This window comes from Acomys minous, assembly GCF_964271855.1.
Source record: "Acomys minous genome assembly, chromosome: 5".
NCBI classification, from domain to species: domain Eukaryota; kingdom Metazoa; phylum Chordata; class Mammalia; order Rodentia; family Muridae; genus Acomys; species Acomys minous.
Genome location: NC_140494.1, coordinates 25,266,949 through 25,292,449, shown reverse-complemented (window position 1 = coordinate 25,292,449; position 25,501 = coordinate 25,266,949). Strand labels below are relative to the sequence as shown.

Sequence of the window (25,501 nt, the reverse complement as noted above, 5' to 3'; positions counted from 1 at the left end):
AACCAGCACGGCGGGTGGAAGCAAGACGAGGCCGGGAGTTTTATCTTCTGCAAAGGGAAAGGCGCCTGGGCAGACGCGGGAGCACCCTCGGCATGACAGGCCCCTCGGAGGCTCCACGTGGGGACCGCACCGAGTCCGCGGCCGTCGCCAGGCCGCGGCGGCCCCGGAGCGCCACCCAGCGGCCTTTCGAGGGGCCTGCAGGCGCGGCCCGCTCCCGGCTCGCGGCACCCCCACCGCCGCCCAAGCCCGCTTCCCCTCTCCGGATGCACAAGGCCCAACCCAAGAACTGAGACCACAAAATGGCTGCCGGCGGCTTCGTCACGTGACCCCTTTGTGCCTTTCGGGGGGCCCCCGAACTCCGCGGGATCCCCGGTACCAGTGGCCGGGGACGGCGGGAGGCCTTCGAGGGGGGGAGGGTGGGCTCCGCCGGGCCGCGGCGGCCCGGGCCCGAGCACCGGGGAGGCGGGGGGGACAGGCCCGGCCGGCGACCGAGAGTCGGCGGCGGAGAGAAGATGGCGGCCATTTTGTGTGGGTCTGCTGCTCCGCCGCCGCCGCCGCCGCCGCCGCGGGCAGCGGAGGGCGCGGGCCTGGCGGCGGGTCGGACAGGGGAGTTAACACGTACCGACTCCTCTTCCTTCTCCATTCCGGTGGGCATCTGCGGCACGGCCCGGTTTATCGAGGCGTATTCGTGCAGGTCGGGCAGATCCTCACAGCGGAAGACCGGCAGCGGCTTCGAGGCGTCCAGCGCCCGCGCCCGAAACGACAGTTTACTCATCTCAGGCGCAGCAGATACCTCTCCGCTCTGGGGAAACGGCCCCGGCCAGCGGGATCATGGAGAACCGGGGTTTCGGTCTCCACTCGCCTGCCGCTGCCGGGGACTTGGGGGCGGAGCGCAAAGCCCGCCGTCCGGGCCCTGACACCAGCCGGGAGGGTGGGAGGCTGTGCCGCTCCGCGCCTCGCTCACTCGCTCTCTTCAATACGCCATGGCCAACATGGCGGACATTAAAACTCCACTGTGCGCTCTTCAGCCAACCCCAGCCATTCCCCACACTGCATCGCGCAGCGGCGCGGGCACGCGCGGGGGGGAGCGCGGGCTCGAGCGGGCGCCGGCGCGGCGCGGCATGGAGCGCGCGTCCCGCCAACCCCCGGCCCGCCGGCCTCGCCTCGCCTTCGCCTCGGCCGCTCCGCCCGGCCGCGAGCGCCGCCCGCCCTGCGCGGTCCCTCGGACGGGCGAAGCGGCGAGCGGCTGCGGGCGCCCGCGCGGGCCCTGGAGAGGCGGCGGCGGCGGCGGCGGCGGAGGAGGAGAGCGGCAGGGATGCTCCCCCGGCCTGCGTCCCGGGCGCGGGCACCTGTCACCGCGGGGCCGGCCGCGCAGGGCGAGCGCAGCGCAGCGCAGTGCGGGAGGCCCAGGGACTTGGAAACCGCGTGCTAACTCCTAAGTCAGACGAAACTTTTGGTGTAATTCTCACCAGGCTCGGCGTCAAACCACCGGTCAATCTCCCACTGCTTACACATGCAGCTCCAAAGTAGTTTGGTTTTTTTTTTCCCCAATCCTACATTTTGTCACCGCTTTTAGTACAGTTGAAGCAAGCAGAATAATTACCGCAAACTGTAACAGTCTTTGGTGAAACATTTAAAACACAGTTTCCAATGCCCAGAGCCAGTCTTGTATTGCCAGCTAGCTCCTGAATTTCTGTTGTATTAGAAGAAACATAGGTTCGCACTCTTGCCATCTGTTCTCTGGAAAACTTTATAAAATGGGAGATTAAAAGTTAATCCATTAAAATGCAGATGCTGCTAAGACTGCTACTATCTAGTTTGTATTTCACATTAAAATACGTGCCCAGATATCTCTTTAAGGTGAGATATTTTATAACTTGAGAGGACTGTTAGGATGGATTTTAGAAGTGGCGGCAAAAATTCAAATGTTCATCAAGATTTTTAAAACGTGTTATAAGTCTGCCTTCCTCCCTGAGGGCCACATAGTAAAAACAATTCACTATTCTTGAATAGAGGGTTTGAATGTGAACTCTTAATTAGTTTAGAGTGCACAGGCAAGCTATCTTTGAGGTTTGTTTCCATGTAACATTAATTACAACCCTTGTCCCACAAGCGCACGTTTTGCTACACTCAGGCCGGGGCAGCAGAACAGGGCTGCAGCTCTTCAAGGTTACTCTAAGCTCCAGCAGTGGCAGCTCGTCTCCGGGAGGCGGTGGGACTTTTCACCTGCCTTTTCCTGCAGCTTCCGGGTTCATCACCGGGATGAAAGTCAATGCTTCTTCCTTGGAACTGGCAGAAGTGGCCAGTAACTTAGGGCTAGGCTCTATTGAAGCAGTCACAAAGTTTTGGGAGATGATATCCAGGTGAGATTATGCAGATCAACACAGGTTATGGAAGGGGAAGAGAAAAGGGGGGGGGGGGGCAGGAAGAGTAAATAGATGTCGGAGCCCTAGGAGACTATATCACATTCCAGGGAACGGAAGAACGGCCAGATCCACCACGGAACATGGCCCTTATTTAGCCAGGTTCAACAGCTGGGCAGCATAGGCTGAATATTATTACAGTGGCAGTCCTCTGGCCTGTAGTATGAGGTTACTGAAGGTTCCAGGGGGCAAAATGGTGTCTTTAGCCAATGAATGAGCCAAGGAAATGATTATTTTGATCTTCTTTGGAATGACAGCCTAAAGGCTCCCAGGTAGGGGATGTGGTAGCAGGCACAAGGTCCTGGGCTCCAGGCCCAGCAACATAAAACGGACTGACAAGCAGCCTCTGGGTGTATGTTTCTACAGCCTACACAGCAGTAACATTACAGCCTATGGATGTGTTTCTACACCTTACATAGCAGTAACATTACAGCCTATGGATGTGTTTGTACACCTTACATAGCAGTAACATTACAGCCTATGGATGTGTTTCTACACCTTACATAGCAGTAACCTTTTTACAGCCTATGGATGTGTTTCTACACCTTACATAGCAGTAACATTACAGCCTATGGATGTGTTTGTACACCTTACATAGCAGTAACCTTTTTACAGCCTATGGATATCTATTTCTATACCCTACACAGCAGTAACATTACAGCCTATGGATATCTATACCCTACACAGCAGTAACATTACAGCCTATGGATATATGTTTTCACACCCTACAGCAGCAGAAATGACACTGCAGAAATAAATTCTGTAAGGAGCCCCCCACTTCCTGATTTCGAATCAAGTTCTCCATTCATACCCTTGTACCCTGGAACCCAACTCTCAGGCCCATCTAGGTTTCTCAGGACCCAAAGGAGTGTCGCTCCTCTGCCACATTCACTTCATACCTCCTCATTCTGAGGGGCAGGACAGAGTAATAAAGATTCAGATCTAATTTTTCTCAGTTCTCCCACCCAAAGGTTCCTCAGGAGGAAAAACCAGTAACCCTGTACTGTCTTTAACATTCTCTTCCAGTTTTTGCTTAAACCTCTCTCTTTTTTTCCTAAGTACCCCCAACAAAAGGTACATGAACTTCTCAGTGGTGTAGAAATGTCTAGTAGCACTGTATGCTGAATACATTTATTTCTCAAATGGAAACATGTTTGGGAAGAGATTTGTACTTTAAAATGCCTGTTGTTCATAACACAAATACATACTGAACTAAGGTGATAATGGTCTCTCTCTGTGGGAGACACAAATGAGAGTACTGAAGCAAGCAGCAGCACAGGGAGGTGCTGGAGAGAGCGGTCAGGGCAAGGTGTGGTACACAGACCTGGGATTCCAGGCCAGAGGAGGCTACGGTTGGAACCAGCTTGGACTAAAAAAAGCAAGCAAGAGCCGGGCGTGGTGGTGCACGTCTTTAATCCCAGCACTCAGGAGGCAGAGGCAGGCGGATCTCTGTGAGTTTGAGGTCAGCCTGGTCTACAAAGCAAGTCCAGGGCAGCCAAGGCTAACACAGAAAGAGACCTTGTCTCAAAAAACCAAAACCAATACCAAAACAAAACAAAACAAAAACCATACTCACCCTACACTCAGAAACACACATACACACCTTCGTGGCATGGCAGCAGACAAGTTGACCGAACATCATAGGATGGCAGCATGCATGGGATTTGGCTCTGAAAGATGCCAAGGGGGAGTGAAATGGTAGAAGAAAGGTATTTGTGGAGGAACTGCTCGAACAAGACAGATGGGGAGGAGTGGCTGCCAGGTGTTCAGCCAGAGCAGAGCAGAAGGCTTCTGAAATGAACAGTGTAGACGCGGCTGGGCGTGGCGGTGCATGCCTTTACTCGGAGCACTGGGGGGGCAGAGGTGGGAGGATATCTTTGAGTTCAAAGCTAGTCTGGTATACAGGGTGAGTTCTAAAATCCCTGTCTTGGAAAAGCAAAAAGAAAAGAAGAAAGAAAGAAAGAGAAGAGGTGAAAGTCTTTGGAGTTGATTACAGGCATTCTTGCTGTTTGTTCTGGGAGAGGGTCTTGCTGTGTAGTCTAGGCTGGCCTGGAACTCACAAGCCTTTTGCCTCTGCCTCCTGAGTGCTGGGGTGCAAGTGTTGAATTGTCGTCCTGTTGTGTTGTGTGTGTCTTTTGAAAGGTGGAAGAGACGCAAAGACACGTTTGCACTCAATGGTACAGATGGATTAATTTTAAGACAGTCTTCTTATTCATAAGAAGGAAGGCATGAAGGCAAATGAAGAGTAATGCAAAGAGTTAAATTTCTTGATAGAACAGCAGGATTAAATAGCATAAGACCAGTTTAGTTAGCAGGAGTCCAGCTTCCTCATTCCTGTAAGCACTTAATAAATATTTACCAAATATTTTATTCAGAGCTAGGGCAAAGCAGTCCATGCTGGAGAAACAAGAAAACACAATATGTACGACCTCTCAAAGGGAGATGTTACTATTGTATTTAATTGAGGAAATATTTTTTTTCTTTTGAGACAGCGTTTCTCTATATAGCCCTGGCTGTACCGGAACTCACTCTGTAGACCAGGCTGGCCTCAAACTGAGATCCCCCTGCCTCTGCCTCCCAGTGTTGGGATTAATGGCACATGTCACCGTTGCCTGGCTGGAAAATAGCATCTTTAAAAATGAGTGGACTGTCGGGCATGGTGGTGCACGTCTTTAATCCCAGCACTCAGGAGGCAGAGGCAGGTGGCATGGATTGATATGAGTTCGAGGCCAGCCTGGTCTACAGAGCAAGTCCAGGACAGCCAAGGCTACAACAGAAAAAACCTGTCTCGAAAAAACCAAAACACCATTTTCCTTAACTTGTTTTTTGTTTTTGGCTTTTTGAGACAGGGTTTCTCTGTGTAGCCCTTGGCTGTCCAGGACTCGCTTTATAGACCAGGCTGGCCTTGAACTCAGAGATCCGCCTGCCTCTGCCTCCAGAGTACTGGGATTAAAGGCATGCACCACCATGCCTGGTGTATTTTATTTTCATAATAAGCCACAGAAGAAATGACAGTAAATAATTCTTCTAATATAACACTTAAAATATAGACTGGGTGTTCTTTATGATGTTGTTGGGTTTTTTAAACCTGGAAAATGCTAGAAAGTAAATGTTTGTATTGCATTTAATAAGAGTATCCTAGAAATCCTAACTGCATGGTGAATCCCCTACAGTGTGATTTATACTTACAACTTAAAGACTTCTTGACACCGTTCCACCCAACATGGACATTAAGATAAACTCCTATAGGACATTTTACCATGTAAAGTATATTCTACAGTTATAGAGAGTCTACTTACCACCACCCAGATTTTGTTACAATTCAGAATCTCCGTCCCTCTAAGGGTGTGTGGGTGGATTTGACAGTCTTTAAGACGTGTCCCTTCAGCTCCTACAAGTCATGGGGGTTTTGTTTACCCTGTAGGCAGGCAATTGAGACCCTGGGTGGCATTTAATGGGGAGTTGACCCCGTATAGCTGGAGAAGTGGTGGAAAGCCCAAGTCGGAAACCACTGAAACCTGCGCATGGACAGACCTGAGTTTAACAGAGAAATCAGAATTCTTTTCTAAGTCATGGTTAAGTCTAACTCATGAACAACGAGGTGGCCAGAAGATTAAAATTCCATGTTGGAAAAACATATTTTTTAAAAAGGGAAGAATTGCCGGGCATGGTGGCGCACGCCTTTAATCCCAACATTTGGGAGGCAGAGGCAGGTGGATTGCTGTGAGTTCGCGACCAGGCTGGTCTACAAAGCAAGTCCAAGATAGCCAGGGCTACACAGAGAAATCCTGTCTTGAAAAACCAAAAGTAAGAAGTCAATTGTCTGTATAAGAAACTGTTTGTGTTCAAAATATCTGGCAGAGTGGATCTCAGATGAATTGTGTTAATTCTGTTGACACACCCAGCCCACTTTGGGTGCACGCCTGAGGCTTGGAGTCCAGGAAGGGGAGGAGTCAGAGCGGGAAGCAGACTCTCAGCTCCAGGGGACAAGCCTCAGGCGCATGCCTTACGATCTTGAGCAGCGCGAGTGAGTAAGGCGTACTGGGCGCAGGAGGGTAAAGGGTGAAATCTGAGGGAACAAGAAGGCTGCCAGTGGAGCAAAAACCAAAGGAACGCTCAAACAGGCGGACTGAGACAGGAGGGCACTGCAGAGAGTGACGCTACGCTGCGGTGCTACTGCTTCTGCACCAGGGTGGGCTGGCTGGTTCTCTCTACCCTGAGTACACAGTGAGCTGCCAGCAAATAAGCTAACTTGAGTGAAGTGGAGTGTTGCTTGTCTGAGTACCGCCATCCTCACGTGCACTCTGTATCCAGTTCCCTGTCCCTTCCACAGGAGGGGAGAGAAAGTGATGACTCAAACCCAACGCAGCAAGATTACAGGTGTCAGAAGTGAGCCACAGAGTGACAGGAGCAGTGCACAGAGGGCGGAGCCCCAGGGACCATCAGAGGGGGAAGAACAGGGAGAAAACTACAAGAGGGAGAGTGGGCAGAAGCTTGGAGACACGCTGAGCTCATTGGGAGAACGAAGGGAGGAGAGAGTGCCGGGGAGCGCGGCGTCATCTTTTTATAGGATGCTTTGTGCAAACTGGCTGGAGAGCGGACAGGTGAGCTGGAGGAATGGCTGGAGGGCCAAAGCCAAGCAGAACTTCATTTCCAAGTGCCCTCCTATAGTGATTTTATTAAGCTTGTATTTCTTTCTCTAGTGTTGGAGGGGAGGTAATGCCATGGCCATGTGTAGGAGTCAGTACTCTATCCATCATGTGGATCCTGGGCAGATGTCAGGTTGTCAGGCTGGGCGGCAGGCACTCTCAGCCGTGGCGCCATCACGCTCCCCCTGCCCTCAAATTAGGCCTTTGTAGTTTCTTGCTGTTATGGGTTAAATGTGAAATGTCCCTCACAGGCTCATGTACTTGAACATGGGGCTCAGCCGGTGGTCCTACTTTGGGAAATCGGGACACAGGGTCTAGTTGGCAGACATAAGGCCTAAGGCATCGGGAATTCCACAGTAGCCTTGCTCCCCCTGCGGCTCCCTGCTTCCAGGCAGTACCAAAGCTCCCAGTAGTATAAACTCAGCCATGCCTTTCCCGTCATGAGGGAGCCTTCCCTTTCAACTGTTCCTCTCCTGAGTGCTTCTGTCTGCTATTTTGTCACAGTAACGAGAAAAGTAACTAATTCTTTCACCTGCCAAAAGGAGTAGCACTGCCAAAAGGATTAGCACCACCTTGATGCTCAGGTTGAGGTCTTAGCCCCAGGCTCTCAGTACTCACCCTCATGGCACCCCTCAAATTAAAAGAGCCCATTTCACACATGCATGCATTTTTTCTCCAGTACATCCTCCTTCAGGGTTCAAAGACATAGAAGCTACTGCACCAAACAACCCGGGAATTACTGGCAGAAGTAGAATTCACATCCAGATCTTATTTCCTGAGAACTGAGTCTCCCAAACATAAGACACATAAGTACAAATCCAAGGCGAGTAGTGCTGTGCTGACACCCTGAGATGTTGTAATATGATTATTTACTCACAAGGTTAACATTTTGGTGTTTTCCTTTCTGCAAGTCTTTTGGGGTTTGCTTTGTTAGGGTTTGATTTTCCTTTTTCCTTTGCTCATCTTACAGTGATACACCTACCACTTTGTTACTGATAACAACTATCTGTTTTGTGGCCTTTGTGTCTGCATACAATTTGAGGATGTTCCCTTAGCACTAAATCGTGTTTTAAAAGTATCTGATTTTTTTTTTTCAGACTGTGTAGCCCAAGCTGACCTCAAACCTGCTACCTCCTGCCTCACTATCCTATGTTTAGTCTAGTAGTATGCACCAGAGCTTTGTTGTTGTTGTTGTTGTTGTTGTTTTAAGTATTATCCTCTTAAGGGGCCTTTCATGCACACTGACACATACAAGACCAGGCATGGTGGTGCGCACCGTTAATCCTAGCTCCCGGGAGGCGGAAGCAGAAGGATCTGAGAGTCTGAGGCTCACGGTGAACTTCAGGACAGTGATGACTATATAGAGAGACCTCATAGCAACAAATAAATAGAGAAACACAAAGACATAGATAATCTTTTTTTTTGAGACAGGGTTTCTCTGTCCCTGGCTGTCCTGGTACTCACTCTGTAGACCAGGCTGGCCTTGAACTCCACCTGCCTCTGCCTCCTTCCTTTAATCCCTCCTAGGATTAAAGGCATGTGCCAATACTGCCTGGCAACAGATATAATCTTAATGGAACACTTATGATAAAAATGATTTTTTAAATGTCTTGTTTTAAGGCAGAAAAGAAGCCTGGCCTTTAATCCCAGTATTTAGGGAGGCAGACTGCTGTGAGTTCAAGGCTAGCCTGGTCTACAAAGGCAGTTCAGGACAATGACGTCTATACAGAGAAACTCTACCTTGAAAAACCAAAAAAAAAAAAAAAAAAAAAAAAAAGACAGAAGAGAACGAATGTCTATGGTTCTTTGAATAATGATGATTTTCTGTGTCTATAAAAATTAAAGTGAACCAACTGCTTCATTTGAGCACTGGGGGAAAAACTTGATTGTAAATAGATTATTTGGCATTTTCCAAAAGTATGTTTGTGATTCATGAGTCTAGATACTGAGCTAAGAGCTACATAGTTATATAAAAACAGCAGGGGCTGGATGTGTAGCCCCGTGGGAGCTAAAGTCCTGGGGTGCTGAAGAAATAAATGAATGCATAAACTAATAAGCCTGGGGAATACTACAAATTATACCTTGCCCTTTAAAAAGCTGTGAGTTCATAATGGATAAGCTCAGAGGCAACCCAAAGAAAGAAATGGGAGGCTCAATACAGTGGATCTCTGATGCATCTGAGTGTACCTACAGCACACTTTAGCAAATTCTAGTCAGGACAACTCAAAGAGTCAGAAAATTTCCAACCACATTATGCATCTAATTATATAAAATGCCTGACGCACAAGCTTTGAAGAAGCTTGAAGGTCTATGTAGCCATAAAGCATTATATTTATTACCATTGGTTGAGATATTTTTAAAGAAGATTTTGTTTTTATTTTTAAGGGTGTGTGTACATGATCATAGGTGCCTGTGGATGCCCGAGGAACGTGTAGATCCCCGCCAGCTGGAGTTAGAGGTGGCCCTGAGCTATCCCACAGAGGATGCGGGAACTGAACTGGGTCCTCCGTGAGAGCAGCAGGTGTTCGTAACTGTTGAGTCCTTCTGCAGAGCCCGAATTAGGTTTTTATCCTGGTAATAAATGCTAAGCAAGAGGTTTAAACAGAAGGCAGAATTCCTGTAGAGACCAGAGTTGAGCAGGTTGCTACCCGCCAGTATTTTTGGTGCTTCAGACCCTATAGTTAAAAACATGCAGCTTTATTCAATCCTCCAAACATGAACCTGGAAATTGCTTTACTCTAAGCCCCTGGAACTGTTCTTTCCCATTTCAAAAGCTAAGAATCATAAACCCATCATGGAGGCTACCCCAAGAATTAGATGAAAAACTTCATGCAAAAAGAGTGCCCGAGCCAGCACTCCCTCCCCCTCCTGAGGCTCACAGGCTGGCTTCAAACTTGTGATCCTCCTGTCTCAGCTTTCCCAATGCTGGGGTTATGGATGTGTGTCACAGTGCTCAACTTCACAGGGCCCGTTTTTAAAGAATATTGTGATTATTTTCCCTTCCAAGCTTTACTCCTTGCTGCTGCCAGGGAACTGAACCTGGGCCTCACACATGCCTGGTAAACATCCTATCACAAGGTCACACCCACAGCTCTGCAATTTACTTTCTGTACGCTTGGCATGAAAGATAATAGTGTCTGTAAGGGCTCTGACTCCTTTAAGTAAAAAAAAACAAAATCCTCAAACCAAACACCTACATGATATTTACAGAGGCAGCGTATGAAAGCATAGTATTTTCATGGTCTACAAGCGGTTGTTTGTTTTGATTTCTTTCCATATAGCCGATTTGTACCACTCAGGCAAAGGAAGCTTACACCAGGAGCACCCCCCTTGCTCTTTTCACCTCACTGCCACAAGAGTAACCATCAACCAAAAGGTTATCTAGTGACCGCTCAAGCTCCCTGGGCCAAAGCTCCCAAAGCTCCCGAAGCAAGAGTTACCCAGGGGAAAACTCCCCGGGGTGTCAGGGCTTCTTGACACAGCCAGCTATTGTTTGCCTCAGGGAGAGTACAAATGGTAAGTATGCTAAGTGATCATTTACATTCAAAGCACCCACAGAAACTGGAAAGAACAGTGGCTTCCTGGGTTGAAGATCTGATAGATGCCAAGCTAATATCCACTCTTTACCATTATTGTTCTGGTTTCAACACTAACTGTCCCTGAAAAGCTTCTATGTAGAAACCTTGGTCCCTGAGACAACACTATTCAGAGGCTGGGATAAGGGCTCCAACCTCACCAGTGATTGTTTTATTGGTGAGAAAGGGGGATTTGCTGTAAAAGTGAATTCTCTCTCTCTCTCCTTCCCTCTGCTCCCTGACAGCCGTGAGTGAGCAGCTAAACCCCATCACATGGACCCAACCATGTCGCACGATGCTCGCTATACAGGCCTGGCACCAACTGAGTCCAGTGACCATGGACTGCAACCTCAAAAATGGGAGCCAAGACTTTCCTGTGGACTTTCTCAGGCCTTCTGCGATGAGCCTCAGTTGACCAACACAATGGCACTACAGGTTGATTTCTCTGTGGTATGACCTCACACATATGGTGGAAAGAATGAACACTCGGTCTCTCTCCTCATAGGCAATTATCCAGAACAAATGACATACTATAGTGGGGACAGTCTAAACCCCCAAGTGCCATCCGAATATAAGGAAGACAGCTGAGTCCACTCGGTGTCAAGGCAGCAGCCAGGAAGGAAGGGTACCTGTTCAGTGCTCACAGTTAGTCACGGATTTAGCTGCTAGGGAGGCTCCTTCACCCACTTTGCTGTCGTAAGAAATCCTTAAAACAATTTTACTTATTATCTTGCCTCAGCTCATCATTGGGCTTGAAAGAGGGGCCTAAACCAGGCTCAGCATTGTCAAATGCTGGACTAGCCATCAGCTAAGCCGTCCTTCTGTGCCTGAAGAAAACTGTAAACCCGGGACCTTAAACACAAATATTGCAAATTAAGTCCCTCCCTCCCTCCTTCCTTCCCTCCCACCCTCCCTCCCTCCCCCTCCATCTGGCTCTCCATTCCCTCCCCCCCTCCCCGCACTAAGGATGGAACCCAGGGCTTCGTGTACACTAGGCATTCTGTGTCTCCAATAAGAGTTCCCGGATGCAACCTCTTATTCAAGGCAACATTAATGCGTGTGCACACTTTTCTATACCAGGCTTTGAGGGACACCATGCTTGCGCTACCCCTTTCTCTTTCCCTGTCCAAACACAAGTCTTTGTTTTTGTTTTCTTAAATTGTTCCAATGTCTATGCTGTGAAATTTTGAGACAATTTAAAGTTCACAGTCTATCGGAAGAGTAACACTTCTTCCCTCCCCCTCCCCTCCCCCAAGACAGAATTTCTCTGTGTAGCCTTGGTTGTCCTGGACTCGCTTTGTAGACCAGGCTGGCCTCAGACTCACAGCGATCTGCCTGCCTCTGCCTCCTGAGTGCTGGGATTAAAGGCATGTGCCACCATGCCCGTCGAATCATGGTTCTTAAGCATTAATCGTGAACAGACTTTGTACAACTGTCTTCCTCAAGTCTTAGTTCTCAGTGGGAATAAAAAAATAATTCTATGTAAATATAAAAGAAGAGGGGCTGGAGAGATGACTCAGTGGTTAAGAACACCAGCTGCTCTTCCAAAGGACCAATGATTCATACATTAATGGGTTTGTAAAGGAAGGGCTTTGTGGTGAAAGTGAACTCTCTTCCTCCTTCTCCCTCTGCTTCCTGACAGCCATGAGGTAAGCAGCTTAGCTCCATCACACCCTATCTGCCACGATGTTATGCCTCACCACAGGCCTGGTTGACCACTGGGTCAAGTTCCACTCCCAGCACTCATATGAGGGAGAGTTCAAAATCATCCAAAACACCAATCAAGGGACCCGATGCCCTCTTCTGGCCTCTGTGGGCACTGCATTCATGTGGTGCACAGACATGTCGGGCAAAATGCCCACACAAATAAAACAGAGAGAGAAAAAAAAAAAATTAAAGAGCACGAATTTCATAACAGTGCCACATCCTGCTGTGTTTCAATGACTTGCCTTAAAAAGCAAAATGCATTTTCAGCCACTTCACATTTCTAGAATTGACTCATGAGTAAGTGGAAGTTGAATCCGTAACGACCCATCTGTCTTGTATCAATGGTTACTTGCGGGCATCTTATTTTCAAGGTGGGCTCCAACGCTCTGCTGCCAGCCAGCTGTGTGATCTCCTCCCTCCCCCTGTGCTGCTGGGAACCAAACCTAACGCCTGTTCATGTCACACTAAATGATCTACCACTGAGCTACAGTCACTCCCAGTCTGTTCTGACCTCAATCTCCTAGGTGTCCCTGTGCTCAACCCTGAGAGGGACGGGTTCTTCGTGATGCTTCTTCAATTTTATGATTATCTCTATTCTCCCATAGTTGGTTAAAAAACGATATATGAACGAATTTAAATATAGCAAAAGCTAAGCAAAGAGGACTACTCTTTGAGAAGCCACACCCATGCTTTCACCTGTGCCGTACTTTCTCCTTAAGGACATTTTTCTTCTAACCTTGTGTCTATACTTATATTAAAATATTTTAAATAAAACCCCCAACTCCAGTTCATTAAAAAAAGAAGGAAAAAAAGCTAATCAAAGGTCAGGGGTCAGGTGGTGGTGCAGACCTTTAATCCCAGCACTTGGAAGGCAGAGGCAGGTGGATCTCTGAGTTAGAGACCAGCCTGGCCTATAGAATGAGTTCCAGGACAGCCAAGGCTACATGGAAAAACCCTGTCTTGAAACTACCCGGCTCCAAAAAGGAAGAAAAGATGCTCAGGAGCCAGTAAAGTATCCAGTGAATAGTGTTTCCTGTGGGAGCCTGTCAACCTGTGCTTTCCCCTGGGAACCCACATAAAGGTGAAGGAGACACCCAAATCCACAAAGTTGTTCTCTGACCCCCCCACACCCCGTTCCACTACACAATAATAATGAGAAAAAAATTTAACAGCTTTTGACATACGTATTTGTAATGAAACTGTGCCTTCAGCATCTCCTGATAGTGTGCATGTCAATGTGGTAGACAAAGATCAGTCAGAGTCTAGAGTAAACAACTCAGGCCCTGAGAGATGTTCCTGGGTCCAGGGAGAGGCGATGTATTAGAAACTCCTAATGCTTGACAGTACGCAAAAGGGTTTTTATTTTATTCTTCTCTTCAGCACTGGGGATCAAAAGCAGGGCCTCTTGCATGCCAAGCACTCATCCTGCCCTACAGAAGGCTCCTAGGTATATATATCTGGTGGAGCCTTGTGCTAAGTGGGGGCAGCCTGCAAACATGTCGTTAAAGCGTGGACAGAAGGATGCAGGGTTAACATGACAAGAAGGGTATAGATTTTATCACAAGGGCTGACACGCAAGTGATCCAAAAAAATCATCTGGGGAAGGGGAAAAAAATCTGCAACCAGTGTGATGTTCTTCCTGGAAAAAGGATGGTGAATTTCCTTGTAACAGATTTAGAAAGTAGTTAGCACAACAGCATAGTTTAGGGACCAAACAACGGTGACAGCAGCACTTCAACCAGCTTAACAGTTTGAAGTGGTATATGTTATGTAGGAAGGATCAACTCAAGTCTGCACAAAAACGCCTGACTGTGTTTCATCATAACTAAGTTTTCATGATCTTATTTTGTTTAGCAAGCCCTACCCTGTGCCACCTTTCTACTACGAATCATGAGAGAGACTAAAGAAAAAGATGTTTTTGAGCTTGGTTAGTTTATTTCCTCTTCACATAAACAGGCTACATTCTTTCATACCCTATATGGAAGGTATAGTTTGTCATCTTTATGCTTCCAGATTATTGAAATTTAAAACTGAATGGTCCATTTTGAGACAGGACTCTCATGTAGCTGCAGGCGGCCTTGGGCCTCTGGTTATCACACCTCCGCTGGGGTTAGAGCCATGCACCAGCACACCTGGCTTAATTCATTATCGACCTGCAGTTTTGCTCTCCAGAGCAGCCATGCCGCCTCACTGCTTTTTAACAGAGTGGATGAATACTGGAAAAGGAAAACTCTGGGTCTGGAGCGATGGCTCAGCAGTTAAGAGAGCACATTGTCCTTCCAGAAGACCGGGTGACAATTCCCAGCACCCACATCAGGCAGTTCACAAGCACCTGCAACCCCAGTCCCAGGGGACTAGATGCCTCTAAGAGCACCCCTCACATGTGCATACGCACTCCCCGAGCCACACACATGTATACACAAAAGAAGATAAAGCCCATTTTAAAAGGCAAAATCTTAGAGCCATATAAGTGTGTGCTTTCTGCTTGGACCACATTTGTGGGAAGCTCTGGGTTCCTACTCGCTTGAGAGGAAATGATGCGTAGGACCTCGTCTGTCCTCTGAGATACAGCAGTGCTATCCTGCCGCCAGCCTATCACAGTTAAGCTAGCATTTTACTGCCTGTTAGTTTCTACTCACTCTGGGGAAAGAATAATGATATTAATATAAGTTGTTAGAGATGTAAACTCAGTTGGCTGGAAATGTTACAGAAATGACCTACAAGTCAACCTTTTGGTGCCCCCACGCTGCCCCCTGCTGCCCTGTGCCCACGTTTACTGAAGCCTGACTCAAAACTTTCAACCTTCCAACCTATTTACTCTCCCACCAAAACTGGGCAGAGGCCAAGGCTGCTGCCGCTTCCTTTCCATGGCCAGGGGAGAGCTGATTAACACACAGGCGTTTCCTCCTCTGACTCTAGCATTCTGTGGGCTAACATTGGGACGGCTCTGGGGGCCCTGAGTTTTAGATGCCCAGCATGAGGTTCCGAGCATGAACCCCACCGTGTTCTAGCTCTTTCCTGAGGCCCTGTGCTCCCTCTGCCTTATTTGTGTTCATGTTCTCTTCACCAGGCATGCCTGTCAACTTCTGCGGGTGCAAAGTCCCCGACTCTGCAAGGGTCCAGTCAAAAGTTGCTTTCTCTATAAAGTTGACCCGTTCCCAAACCCTGCCCTTTCTGCTTTCTCTTTAATCCCCAACAGGTTTTTCTGTTCACTTGGGTTTTTTGTTTGTTTGTTTGTTTTGTTTTGTTTTGTTTCTTTGTTTTTCAAGATAAGGTTTCTCTATGTAGCCTTTGGCTGTCCTGGACTCACTTTGTAGACAAGGCTGGCCTCGAACTCACAGCGATCTTCCTGCCTCTGCATCCAGAGCGCTGGGACTATAGGTGTGTGTCACCGTGCCCAGCTTGTTCACTGGTTTTTTGTTTTTGTTTTTAATGTGGTAGAAGTTCAGTAAGTATTTGCTTAATAGGTAAAAAGGAGGTAATACAGAAATTCTTGGAACCTCTGCTTCATTCATTGATAGTGTGTGTGTTGCCTGCACATGAGTCTGTGCACATGAGCACCCGAGTGTGCACACGCAGAGGCCAAAGCAGTATGTTGGGTGTCTTCCTCTACCATCTCCATCTTACTGACTTGAGACAGGGTCTCTGAATGATCAAGACAATCATTTTTGGGCTTGGCTGGATGGCCAGCATGCTCTCAGCATCAACATGTCTCCAGCCCCCAACGCTGTGGTTATAGGCATGCCCAGCTTTTTGTCTGAGTGGTGGGGATTCCAACCCAGCCAGCATGCTTATAGAGCAAATGTTCTTACCCACTGAGCCATCTTCCTGACGTCTAATAAAGCACCCGGAAAAGACAGCGCTCCACCCTAGAAGCCCTCCTAATACTGAAAACCCAGGTGTTTGAGGCAATGAGGGCGAGGGTGGGGACCAGGCTTGCATGGGCGTGGGGGGCTCACGCAAAGTAAGTGAGTATTCTAGCACTGGGCTAAGTCCTCAGGCGTGGGGTGATCTTCTAGTGCGTTTCATCTCCTAGAGTTTGGATCTCTTAGTTTCAGAGTTATTAAAGGTTTGGTCTCATGGTGGTACGATGGGGCACTGCTGCACTGGTACAATGGTGGAGCCTTTAAGAGGTTGGACCAAGTGGGAGGACTCAGATCACTGCAGGCAGTCTCCTAGGAGAAAGGTGAGCCACGGCCCCTCATTCTGTTTGGCTTACTGGCCATGAAGTGAGTGGATCGGCTCCACCTCAAGATTCCCACTGTTACCACCTGCCACTGCAACACAGAGAAGCTCTCCAGCCACAGACTGGAACATCTAAACCCGTGAGCCAAAGAAAGACTCTTATGTCTTTATAAGTTAATTATCTCAGAAAATTTGTTACACTGAGTATGGAAAGCATGGGAAAAGGGAGTTTAGAGCATGCCAGAAGTGCTGACAGCAGGCAGGCCAGGGTCACAGGCGCTCCAAATGTATTAATTAACTCACTGTTCTCACAGTGCTAATAATGTGAGGTAGCAACACCACCTGTCTCACGAGACTGAGGGTCTGGGTGATGCTCTAACTGGCCTAATGTAAATCAGGTGGAAAGGTTGCAGTTACAACCCAGCAGAAGGGCTGGAGAGATGGCTCTGTGGGTAAGAGCACTGACTGCTCTTCCAGAGGTCCTGAGTTCAATTCCCAGCACCCACATGGTGGGTCACAGAACCCAGGACAGAACCCAGGAGAGAACACTGGGAGGAGTGAGTTGTTTGCACTCCTCACCTGGAATAGAGGGGGGCCTAAGTCAGCTTTCCTGCATTTCTGCATCACCTTGTTAAGAGGAAAAACTCTGGAAATATGTCCTTACAGTCAGACAAAGCCCCATGAGATGGCCAGAGTCCACATATGTGTCACATATGTAAGAGCTGAGTGTTCCACAAGATACAGGGTGAGGTCATGTGGCATCCTGCCATGTTTAAACGTCTCTGGGGCTTAGATATAAGAGACTAGTGTATATATTGTTTAAAGGTTAAGAAGTGCATAATCTATCTAAGCATCTGTCAGTTGATGGAGTCGATGGAGTCACTTGTGTGAGGACCATAAAGTCCTAATCTACACCAAGCATGGTAGCACATGACTGAGGCAGGAAGTTCACAGGGTTGAGATCACTCTGGGCTACATAATGACTCCATGTCGTAAAGTATTCAAAATAAAATTTAAGAGCGATTTTAATCTTCCTTAAGAATAGGTAAAGGCAAGCTGGGCTTGGTGGCATACGCCTTTTATCCCAGCACTCGGGAGGCAGAGGCAGGCAGATGACTGTGAGTTTGAGGCCAGCCTGGTCCACAAAGCTAGTCGAGGACAGCCAGGGCTATACAGAGAAACCCTGTCTACACAGAGAAACCCTGTTTCGAAAAACAAACAAACAAAATAGGTAAAGGCAGATGGATATCTAACACAAACGGGCTCCTGGAATAGCTTCTAAATTAAAACACACAGTGGACATGCGCAAGACTCAGCATGGCCCAGAAAGCCCTGGATAAGAATGTAGCTGTCTTGTAACTAAAATCTGTTTATCAAACTCCAGCAAGCTTGGGAGTCACCCAGGAGGCAGCTCCCAGGACTGTGCGTGAGACATAGCTAAGCACACTCAAGTCAGGAAGACTTGCACAGCAGAGAGTACAGAGAGCACTTTACTTTTTGAAACAGGGGCTTATGTAGCTCACCTTGAACTCACTATGAAGCTGAGGTAGTCCTTCAACACCTGATCCTCCTGTTTCCCCCTTCCATGTGCTAGGATTACAGGCGAGCACCCCCAAGCCTGGTTGAGAATAATGGAGAAGGGGCCAGCCCATCTCTCTCCCTCTTCCAAACAGGGTTTTCTCTGTGTAGCCTTGGCTGGCTTGGACTTGCTTTGTACACCAGGCTGGCTTTGAACTCACAGAGAGCTGCTTGCCTCTGCCTCCCTGAGTGTGCCAAGCTTGCGCCTCTGTGCCCAGCTGCCCACTACACTTTTAAGCAGAATGCCTACTAAGTTTCTAAGTAGCATTGATATATTAAGGAGAACTGGAGACCTGCCGTATTTATATTACATTGCTTAAATATGTAAGGCTTTCTTACGGTTTCAAAAGCTCTCCTTGAGAATGAAACAGAACGGTTGTCTCTCCTAGCTAAAGTCTCTGTAGCTTACACCGTCAGCTTACTGTTTCTTTTCACACAACTGGCTCAACTGTGCAGCCATTCTCTCTTTGCTTTAGATTACGCTCACCTCTTAGGAGATAGATTCCAGGTTCTGGAAAAAGGAGATAAGGATAGCAATACTGGCCCGCATACAGACTTCCCCAGAGTTCTGGCTTTATGGCTTGCTTCACCAGCTGTTTGGTTTTTACTTTGTTTGTTTGGTTTGGTTGTTGTTGTTTTTTGGGTTGTTTTTTGTTGTTGTTGTTTTGTTTTTTTTGAGACAAGGTTTCTCTGTGGCTATCCTGGAACTTGCCATGTAGATCAAGCTAGCTTCAAACTCACAGAGCTCTACCTGCCTTTGCCTCACAAGAGCTGGGATTAAAGGTGCTCCCCACCCCACCCCCCAACTTCAGTAGTTGTTAACTTACTGGGATCTAACTCAGCTCCTCAGCTCTGGCTGTATGTTAGTGATCATCAATAGCTGTGGAAAAGGCTGTGCCCAGCTCCAGTACAGACCAATTAACTCCAAATCTCCTGAGGTGAGACTTGGGCATTTTGTTTGCAAGTTTCTAGGTGGTGAACCATGTGTGTGCAGAGGGCTGGGAGTGTAGCTTAGCAAGCTCGAGGCCCTGGCTTCCGTCCTCGGCACCACACGGTGCACAGGTGGATAAACGCAGGCACATACACAGGCAGCATTGAGAAGTTCTGGGATACGAGTGTGAGCCTACTACAGTCTGGAGGATCCAGGTACGTTCTGGACCAGGGCTACCTGACAGAATCATCTGGAACATCAGAAATGTTTCCCAGTCTGTGCTGTGCTGTGCTGCGCAATATAGAAGCCACTAATAAGTAGATCACTTGAAATGCAGAAAGTGTGATTGAGAAATTAGAACTTCCAAGTTTTAAAGTAATTCAAATTTAAGTGTACATAGGTACCATGTAGCAAGTAGTAGTTCACTGGAGAATACAGCTCTGGAGTGTTCTGGCATTTTCTATGAGCTGAGTCTATTACTAAACAGGTACTGGATGATTCAGTCTTAAAAAAACAAAACAAGCCGGGCGTGGTGGCGCACGCCTTTAATCCCAGCACTCGGGAGGCAGAGGCAGGCGGATCGCTGTGAGTTCGAGGCCAGCCTGGTCTACAAAGCGAGTCTAGGACAGCCAAGGCTACACAGAGAAACCTTGTCTCAAAAAAACCAAAAAAAAAAACAAAACAAAACAAAACAAAACAAAAAAAACAACAAACAAACCAAACCCCGCCCCCCCCAAAAAACCCCTTTACTACATTTATTTCTTTATTGTGTGTGTGTACCAGTCGGCACCATATCCTACACGTGGAGGTCAGAGGGCAATTTGGGGGAGTTGGTTCTCTCCTTCTGTCATGTAGGTCCCAGGAACTGGCCTCAGATCATGAGACTCAGTGGCACCTGCTGAACCATCTCACTGTCCGCAGATTCTTTTAGACTCTAGGCCACCCCACTCACACCTCTGAGAGGGTCTTCACACCACTTCCCTGACAAGTACTCCAGTTGAATGGAAGGACAGACTGAAGGTTACACTGGCTTCTGAGCAAAGTAAGGACTGTGAATTAGCCTCTCCCTACTCCCATTCAGGTAGGTGAAGAAAAAAAAAAAAAGGCAAAGGTCTTCAAAACTGAATGTCCCTAAGCCCTGTAGTGTAAGCACGGAGAAGTGAGGTGGTTAAACTCTGGGGAAGTCTTCTCCAACCCTTGGCATAATTCAGTGCTTTTCAACAGCTCGTTCTGACCTCTGCCTTGGAAGACGAGCGTCTCCAGTGATCTGTGGTGACAGCCCGAGGTCCAGGGCTAAATATAGGTCACTGGCAATGACTGCTTCTCTTTCTCAGGCACTGAGAAACCAAGTCCTACCAATGAATGTGTTCTTCATGGTTGGGTTGGCGGGGTACAAGATGAGAGCAGCCTCGGCACAGATGAGGGGCCTTCCCACCACAACTTCCTGCTGAATCAAACCAAACCGTGCTTACCTGATTTATAGATGACTTGTAAATTGTGGGCTGCTTTTTTTTTTTTTTTGAAATTCTAAAAATTTCATATCGTTTAACTTAACAAGGGTTGAGAGAGCAAGAATGAATTTCTAAAGCTTAGTAGCAATCTAGACCGGGATACCAGGATAGTTCTGCATCGCTACATCTTCAAACAGCTGCAACACAGCCTGTGACTAGCCATCAAATTTTAACTGTGGAGTTACCCCCACCCGCCAAGTCCTTGTCAACTGCGTCAGTAAGGCCACCCTGCTCACTCAGGTAGCCATCCATTGTATCTTCCACTTACTAAATGACAATTTGTGATCCATCTTTTGAGGCCCAATTAAATATCTTGGCATATAGCCTGATATGTTCCACAAGGATACACCCCAAAGGAGAGCATTCAGGCCATTTGGGACCCCCAGACTTCCTGAAGCCAGAATTCAAGGGGTGCAGGCCAGCAATGTGTTCTATCTAGTAAGCCAGCCAGGTGATTCTGGTATCGAAACCTGACACCCACTGACCTAAAGTAAATCCTCCTAAAAATGACCCCAAGAAAAAGCTTCCTTATAACCTGAAGTTGAAAATGACTAAGCCATTTTATTGATTTTTTTTCTTTTATTTTTATTATGTTGTTAAGATGATGACGATGGTGGGGTGGAGGGGTGTGTTTGTGTGTGTGCTGGGTATATGTGTGTGTGCACCAGCGCAAGCAGGAGTCAGAGAATAGATTTCAGGAGTTGGTTTTCTTCTTCCACCATGGGGGTTCTGGGGCTTGAACTCAGGTCATTAAGCTTGTTTGTCAAGCACCTAAGCCTTGCCTTGTAGGCTGTAAAATAGAAGTCATTATTTTGTCTGGACTGGATTTTTATGAGTAGTGATTTTTCCCTACTTCAACAAGGCTTCTTTGCTTTTTTGAATGTAATTCAATTTTGTAAGTTTAAAATTTCTAAAAATCACTGGATGTGGTGGCGCACACCCAGCACTTAGAGAGGCAGAGGCAGGTGGATCTCTGTGAGTCTGAGGCCAGCCTGATCTACAAAGAGAGTCCAGAATAGTCAGGGCTATACAGAGAAACCCTGTCTTGGAAAAAAAAATTGCAAAAAATCAGCTTCTGAAAGCCTTATCACATGCGCTCGATGATGCTGTATGAGGGCACTGTGAATACATTCAACATAGCCAACTTCAGATGCAGGGCTGGGGAGGTCACTCTGCATAGGTAAGAGCCCTTGTGCCACAAGCCTGAAGACTGAATCTGATTCCAAAAACCCGGTGGAAAGAGAGAACCGACTCCCAAAAGTTGTTTGACCTCCATACACACATGCCAGAAATAACACATGCACACAATAATAGCAATAAATAAATGAATAAAATTTAAAGAAACTTTCAGATACATATCACTGCTAAGTGAGGATCACTCCTCCCATGAAATTACTATCAGTTATAAAGTAATGAATAAGTTCAGTAGAAACTTATGAAGTTAAACTATGCTGTGCTTTTGAAACATGTCAACTCACCAAGTGCAGACTTACAGATTATCTACTGTGCTGTCGTGAAGAGATGAGGCTAAAGCTCTGACCTCAGACCTACAAGTTCCAACTGTAGTCTTTGATTTACTACGGAACGTGGGCCGTGCCTAAGGTGTGCCGATTTCTGCTTCCTCCATAAGAAAGAGTCCAACTACCCTTTCCAGCTGGGTGTGAAGACTCAGAGACAGCACCGGCTGCAGAACAACGCACGCCCTAGTTGAGTGCTGCTCTTGTTCCTGCCTTTTAAAATAACTGTTAACCTGTGTGTGTTGGCATGTGCCATGCCCATGGAGGCGACCGTGGAAGCCAAAAGAGGATGTCAAATCTCATGGACTGGGAGTTCCAGGGGGTTGTGAGCTGCTATGTAGGTGCTAAGAATCGAACCTGGGTCCTCCGGAAGAGCAGCAAGTGCGATTACCGCTGAGCCATCTCTCAGGCCCTGGTTGTTCCTTTTAGATTAGCTCACCCGTGACCAGGCTGGTCACCGTGAGGGCAGATGATACTAACGCTTCATTTCTCCAGAATGTGCACACCACAGTTGACAGAGCAAATACCAGCTCGCAGCAATGGACTCTGGACACCCGGGGCGGGCGTGCCCTTCTAGGCCTTTGTCTCTGGCCAAATCCTCCATGAGGCATTTCGACCTCCTTGCACGTGACCGGTGACAGCATGTCCAAGGGCCTCCATGTTTCTGGGAAAGGACATCTCCCTTTGTAAAAACCAGTCTCCTCATTTTGAAAACTATGTTCTCAGACTTTGCTGTGTGCACCTCAGCAGCCATCCTGGTATCGTGTCAAAGGAGAAAACCCCTGAAGAAAGTTCATGAAACTGATGAGCTAGTAAGTCAAATCCAGAGCTTTCCTGCCAATCGCCTAGTTAAGTCATAAATATTCCGAGCTCTGGCATCATTATCAGCAGAGAGTTCTATGTTAGCACAAAACTAAATTAGATGATTAACATGCCCAGCTAGTATGAACTGACTGGTTCTATAACAGAATAATTTTTAATAATCTTAAAACATCTAAAGCAGCCTGGGCACGCCTTCACTCCCAGTACTTGAGAGGCAGAGGCAGGCAGATCGCTGTGAGTTCAAAGCCAGCCTGGTCTACAAAGCGAGTCCAGGACAGCCAAGGCTACACAGAGAAACTCTGTTTCGAAAACCCAAAACCAACCAACCAACTAAGCAAACAAACAAAAACCCAAAAGCATCTAAAGCAACTCCTTAATCGTCCTTTCTTCAATTTGTCTTTCCTGCTCTACACTTGCTTAGCAGATAAACATTAGCCAGATGCTTAATGTATTAACTTCATAAAATATTCGTTTGCCTTTAAATTTTCTGTTATATATCCCAGGAAATCGCTACAGAAGATTTTAAAATAAGAATACATATTAAGCGGAGGAGACGAGGTTGCTCAGAGAGGGTAAGCATGAGGGCCGCATGAAAAGCAGGCATGGCACCATGTGCCTGTAGTCTCAGCAATGGGTGGGGCTTTCTTGCCAGTCAGCCTAGCATAACTAGTGTACCCCTGGGGTCCAAGAAGGGACCCTGACTCAAAAATTTTATAATTGTTTCAAATATAGTCTTTGGTTACTCCCTTTTATTTGTCTGTATTACTGTAATGGTTGTTAATGAACAGGGTGTTGTTTAAGTCAGGGCTATGTGAGTAAAATGTGCAGGATACATTTATTATATTAAAAAAAAAATCTTTATTTCAGCCCAATGCAGTGGCGCATGCCTGGAATCCCAACACTCGAGGAGGCAGAGGCAGGTGGATCTCTGTGAGTTTGGGGCCAGCCTGGTCTACAAAGTGAGTCCAGGACAGCCAAGGCTACAGAGAAACACTGTCTCAAAAAAACAAAAACAAAAACAAAATCTTTTTTTCTTTGCTTTTTGAGAGAGAATCTCCTGTAGCCCAAAGCTAGCCTTGGAGTCCTGAGTTTTGTGTGTCACTATGCCACCACTTAACAGTTTTTAAAAAGTAAACGTGCAGTCCTCTGGGTTGAATTCTAACCATCGATACAAATAAGCAGCCAATCAAACGGAGCTCGGAGACCCATCGGACACTCATCCTACCAGAGTACCCTCTCAAGCGCTTTCTCACATATGTAAGCCCATGTTGAACTTCCTGCTTTGCAATAGGAACAGGAATCAGGTGGCTACCTACTTATATAGCTATATATCTCGTTATACAGTTATATATCTGTGTGCTATAGCTAAAGCATGGAGGCCAACAACCCCCGCCCCAGCCTGGTTCCAACCTGGTTGCAAGTATTTGGTGCCCAAAATATGGTTCTTTGATGGAAGGACCCTTGTCAGATCCACATAAACAGGTCAAAATTTAAATAGTTTTCCTCCTGCAGAAAATATACATGGTCAGTGGCTCCAAACGGGAGTACCCCACGCCTAAGGCCTCAGATTTAAAACATTATCAGAGCGTGAAGCCACACGAAGCCACGCTGGACTTTCAGGTACATAAGAGAAGGGCTTCTTCTTTCTCACTACTGTGACCCAGCATCATGTCCTACAGATGGAGAGAGGGAAATCTCAAGCAATCAAAACCCCTGGTAAAATCAGGGCTGCACACAGCAAGCATAAAACATGTGTTTATCTCTTCAAGAATACAATCTTTTGTTTTTGTTTTTGTTTTCCAGACAGGGTTTGGAGCCTTAGCTGTGTAGCCTTGGTTGTCCTGGACTTGATTTGTAAACCAGCCTGGCCTTGAACTCACAGAGATCCCCCTGCCTCTGCCTCCAGAGTGCCAGGATTAAAGGCATGCGCCACCACGATTAGCGATACTGAAATCTTATCTCTGCCTTACTTTCTGTTTGGAGTCTTCACTTGAGGGTCATTGTGGAAAGATGTAAAATAAGTCAGAACACAATACATCCACTTTGTGTATTATTTTTCTTTCCTTGGCAGAATCACTCCAGAGATATAGATTACCTTTTCAGAATATCTGCAGCGTGTCCAAGAAATAACAGAGGAGTGGAAATATGTGCAAGATGGAAAAGAGTGCAGCATTTAGAACATGCAACTTCAGATCTGTGTTGAAGTGGCATTCGGAGAGCAAATATCCTTCCCTTTAAAAAAGGTCATCCCAAGTTAAGGGCGCCTGAGTGTGGTCAGCACTGCAGCTCACCTCTGTGCCTTTAAATGCTTTTTCCCTTTGTTGCCTCATCATAGCATTGCCTATTACCCAGTGGGTCTGGGTAATCTGAAATGTCTTCAACACTTACAAATACCAATGACAACACAGTAATGAATTGGGAAGTGATATTGGTTCAGAACATTAAGTCTGAATATAATTTCCACTCTATTCCTATTATTGAGGATTCAAAGTTCATTTTTCTGAGGTGTATTGTTTAGAATCTGATTTAATTGTAGCCTCCTTGCTTCTGCAACCTGTTTCCTGACCATTTCACTGTTCATTAATCCCTCCTCCACAAGAGGG

The 25,501-nt window shown here is 47.0% G+C and overlaps 1 protein-coding gene across 3 annotated transcripts in view; it reads right to left on the bottom strand.

The window, feature by feature from the left end:
- The window catches only part of EPC1 (enhancer of polycomb homolog 1), an 83,227-nt gene that overhangs the window by 54,682 nt on the left and 3,044 nt on the right, over window positions 1-25,501 (bottom strand). The window contains exon 1 of one of the 3 annotated variants that reach the window (XM_084781959.1): window positions 623-973. The exons of 1 other annotated variant lie outside the window; for it this stretch is intronic. In XM_084781959.1, the coding sequence (XP_084638085.1) occupies window positions 623-775 (153 nt within the window). In that variant the 5' untranslated portion in view covers window positions 776-973. Of the gene's footprint in view, window positions 1-622; window positions 974-25,501 lie in introns of those variants that run through there. One more of the 3 variants, XM_084781955.1, reaches the window with a different exon arrangement.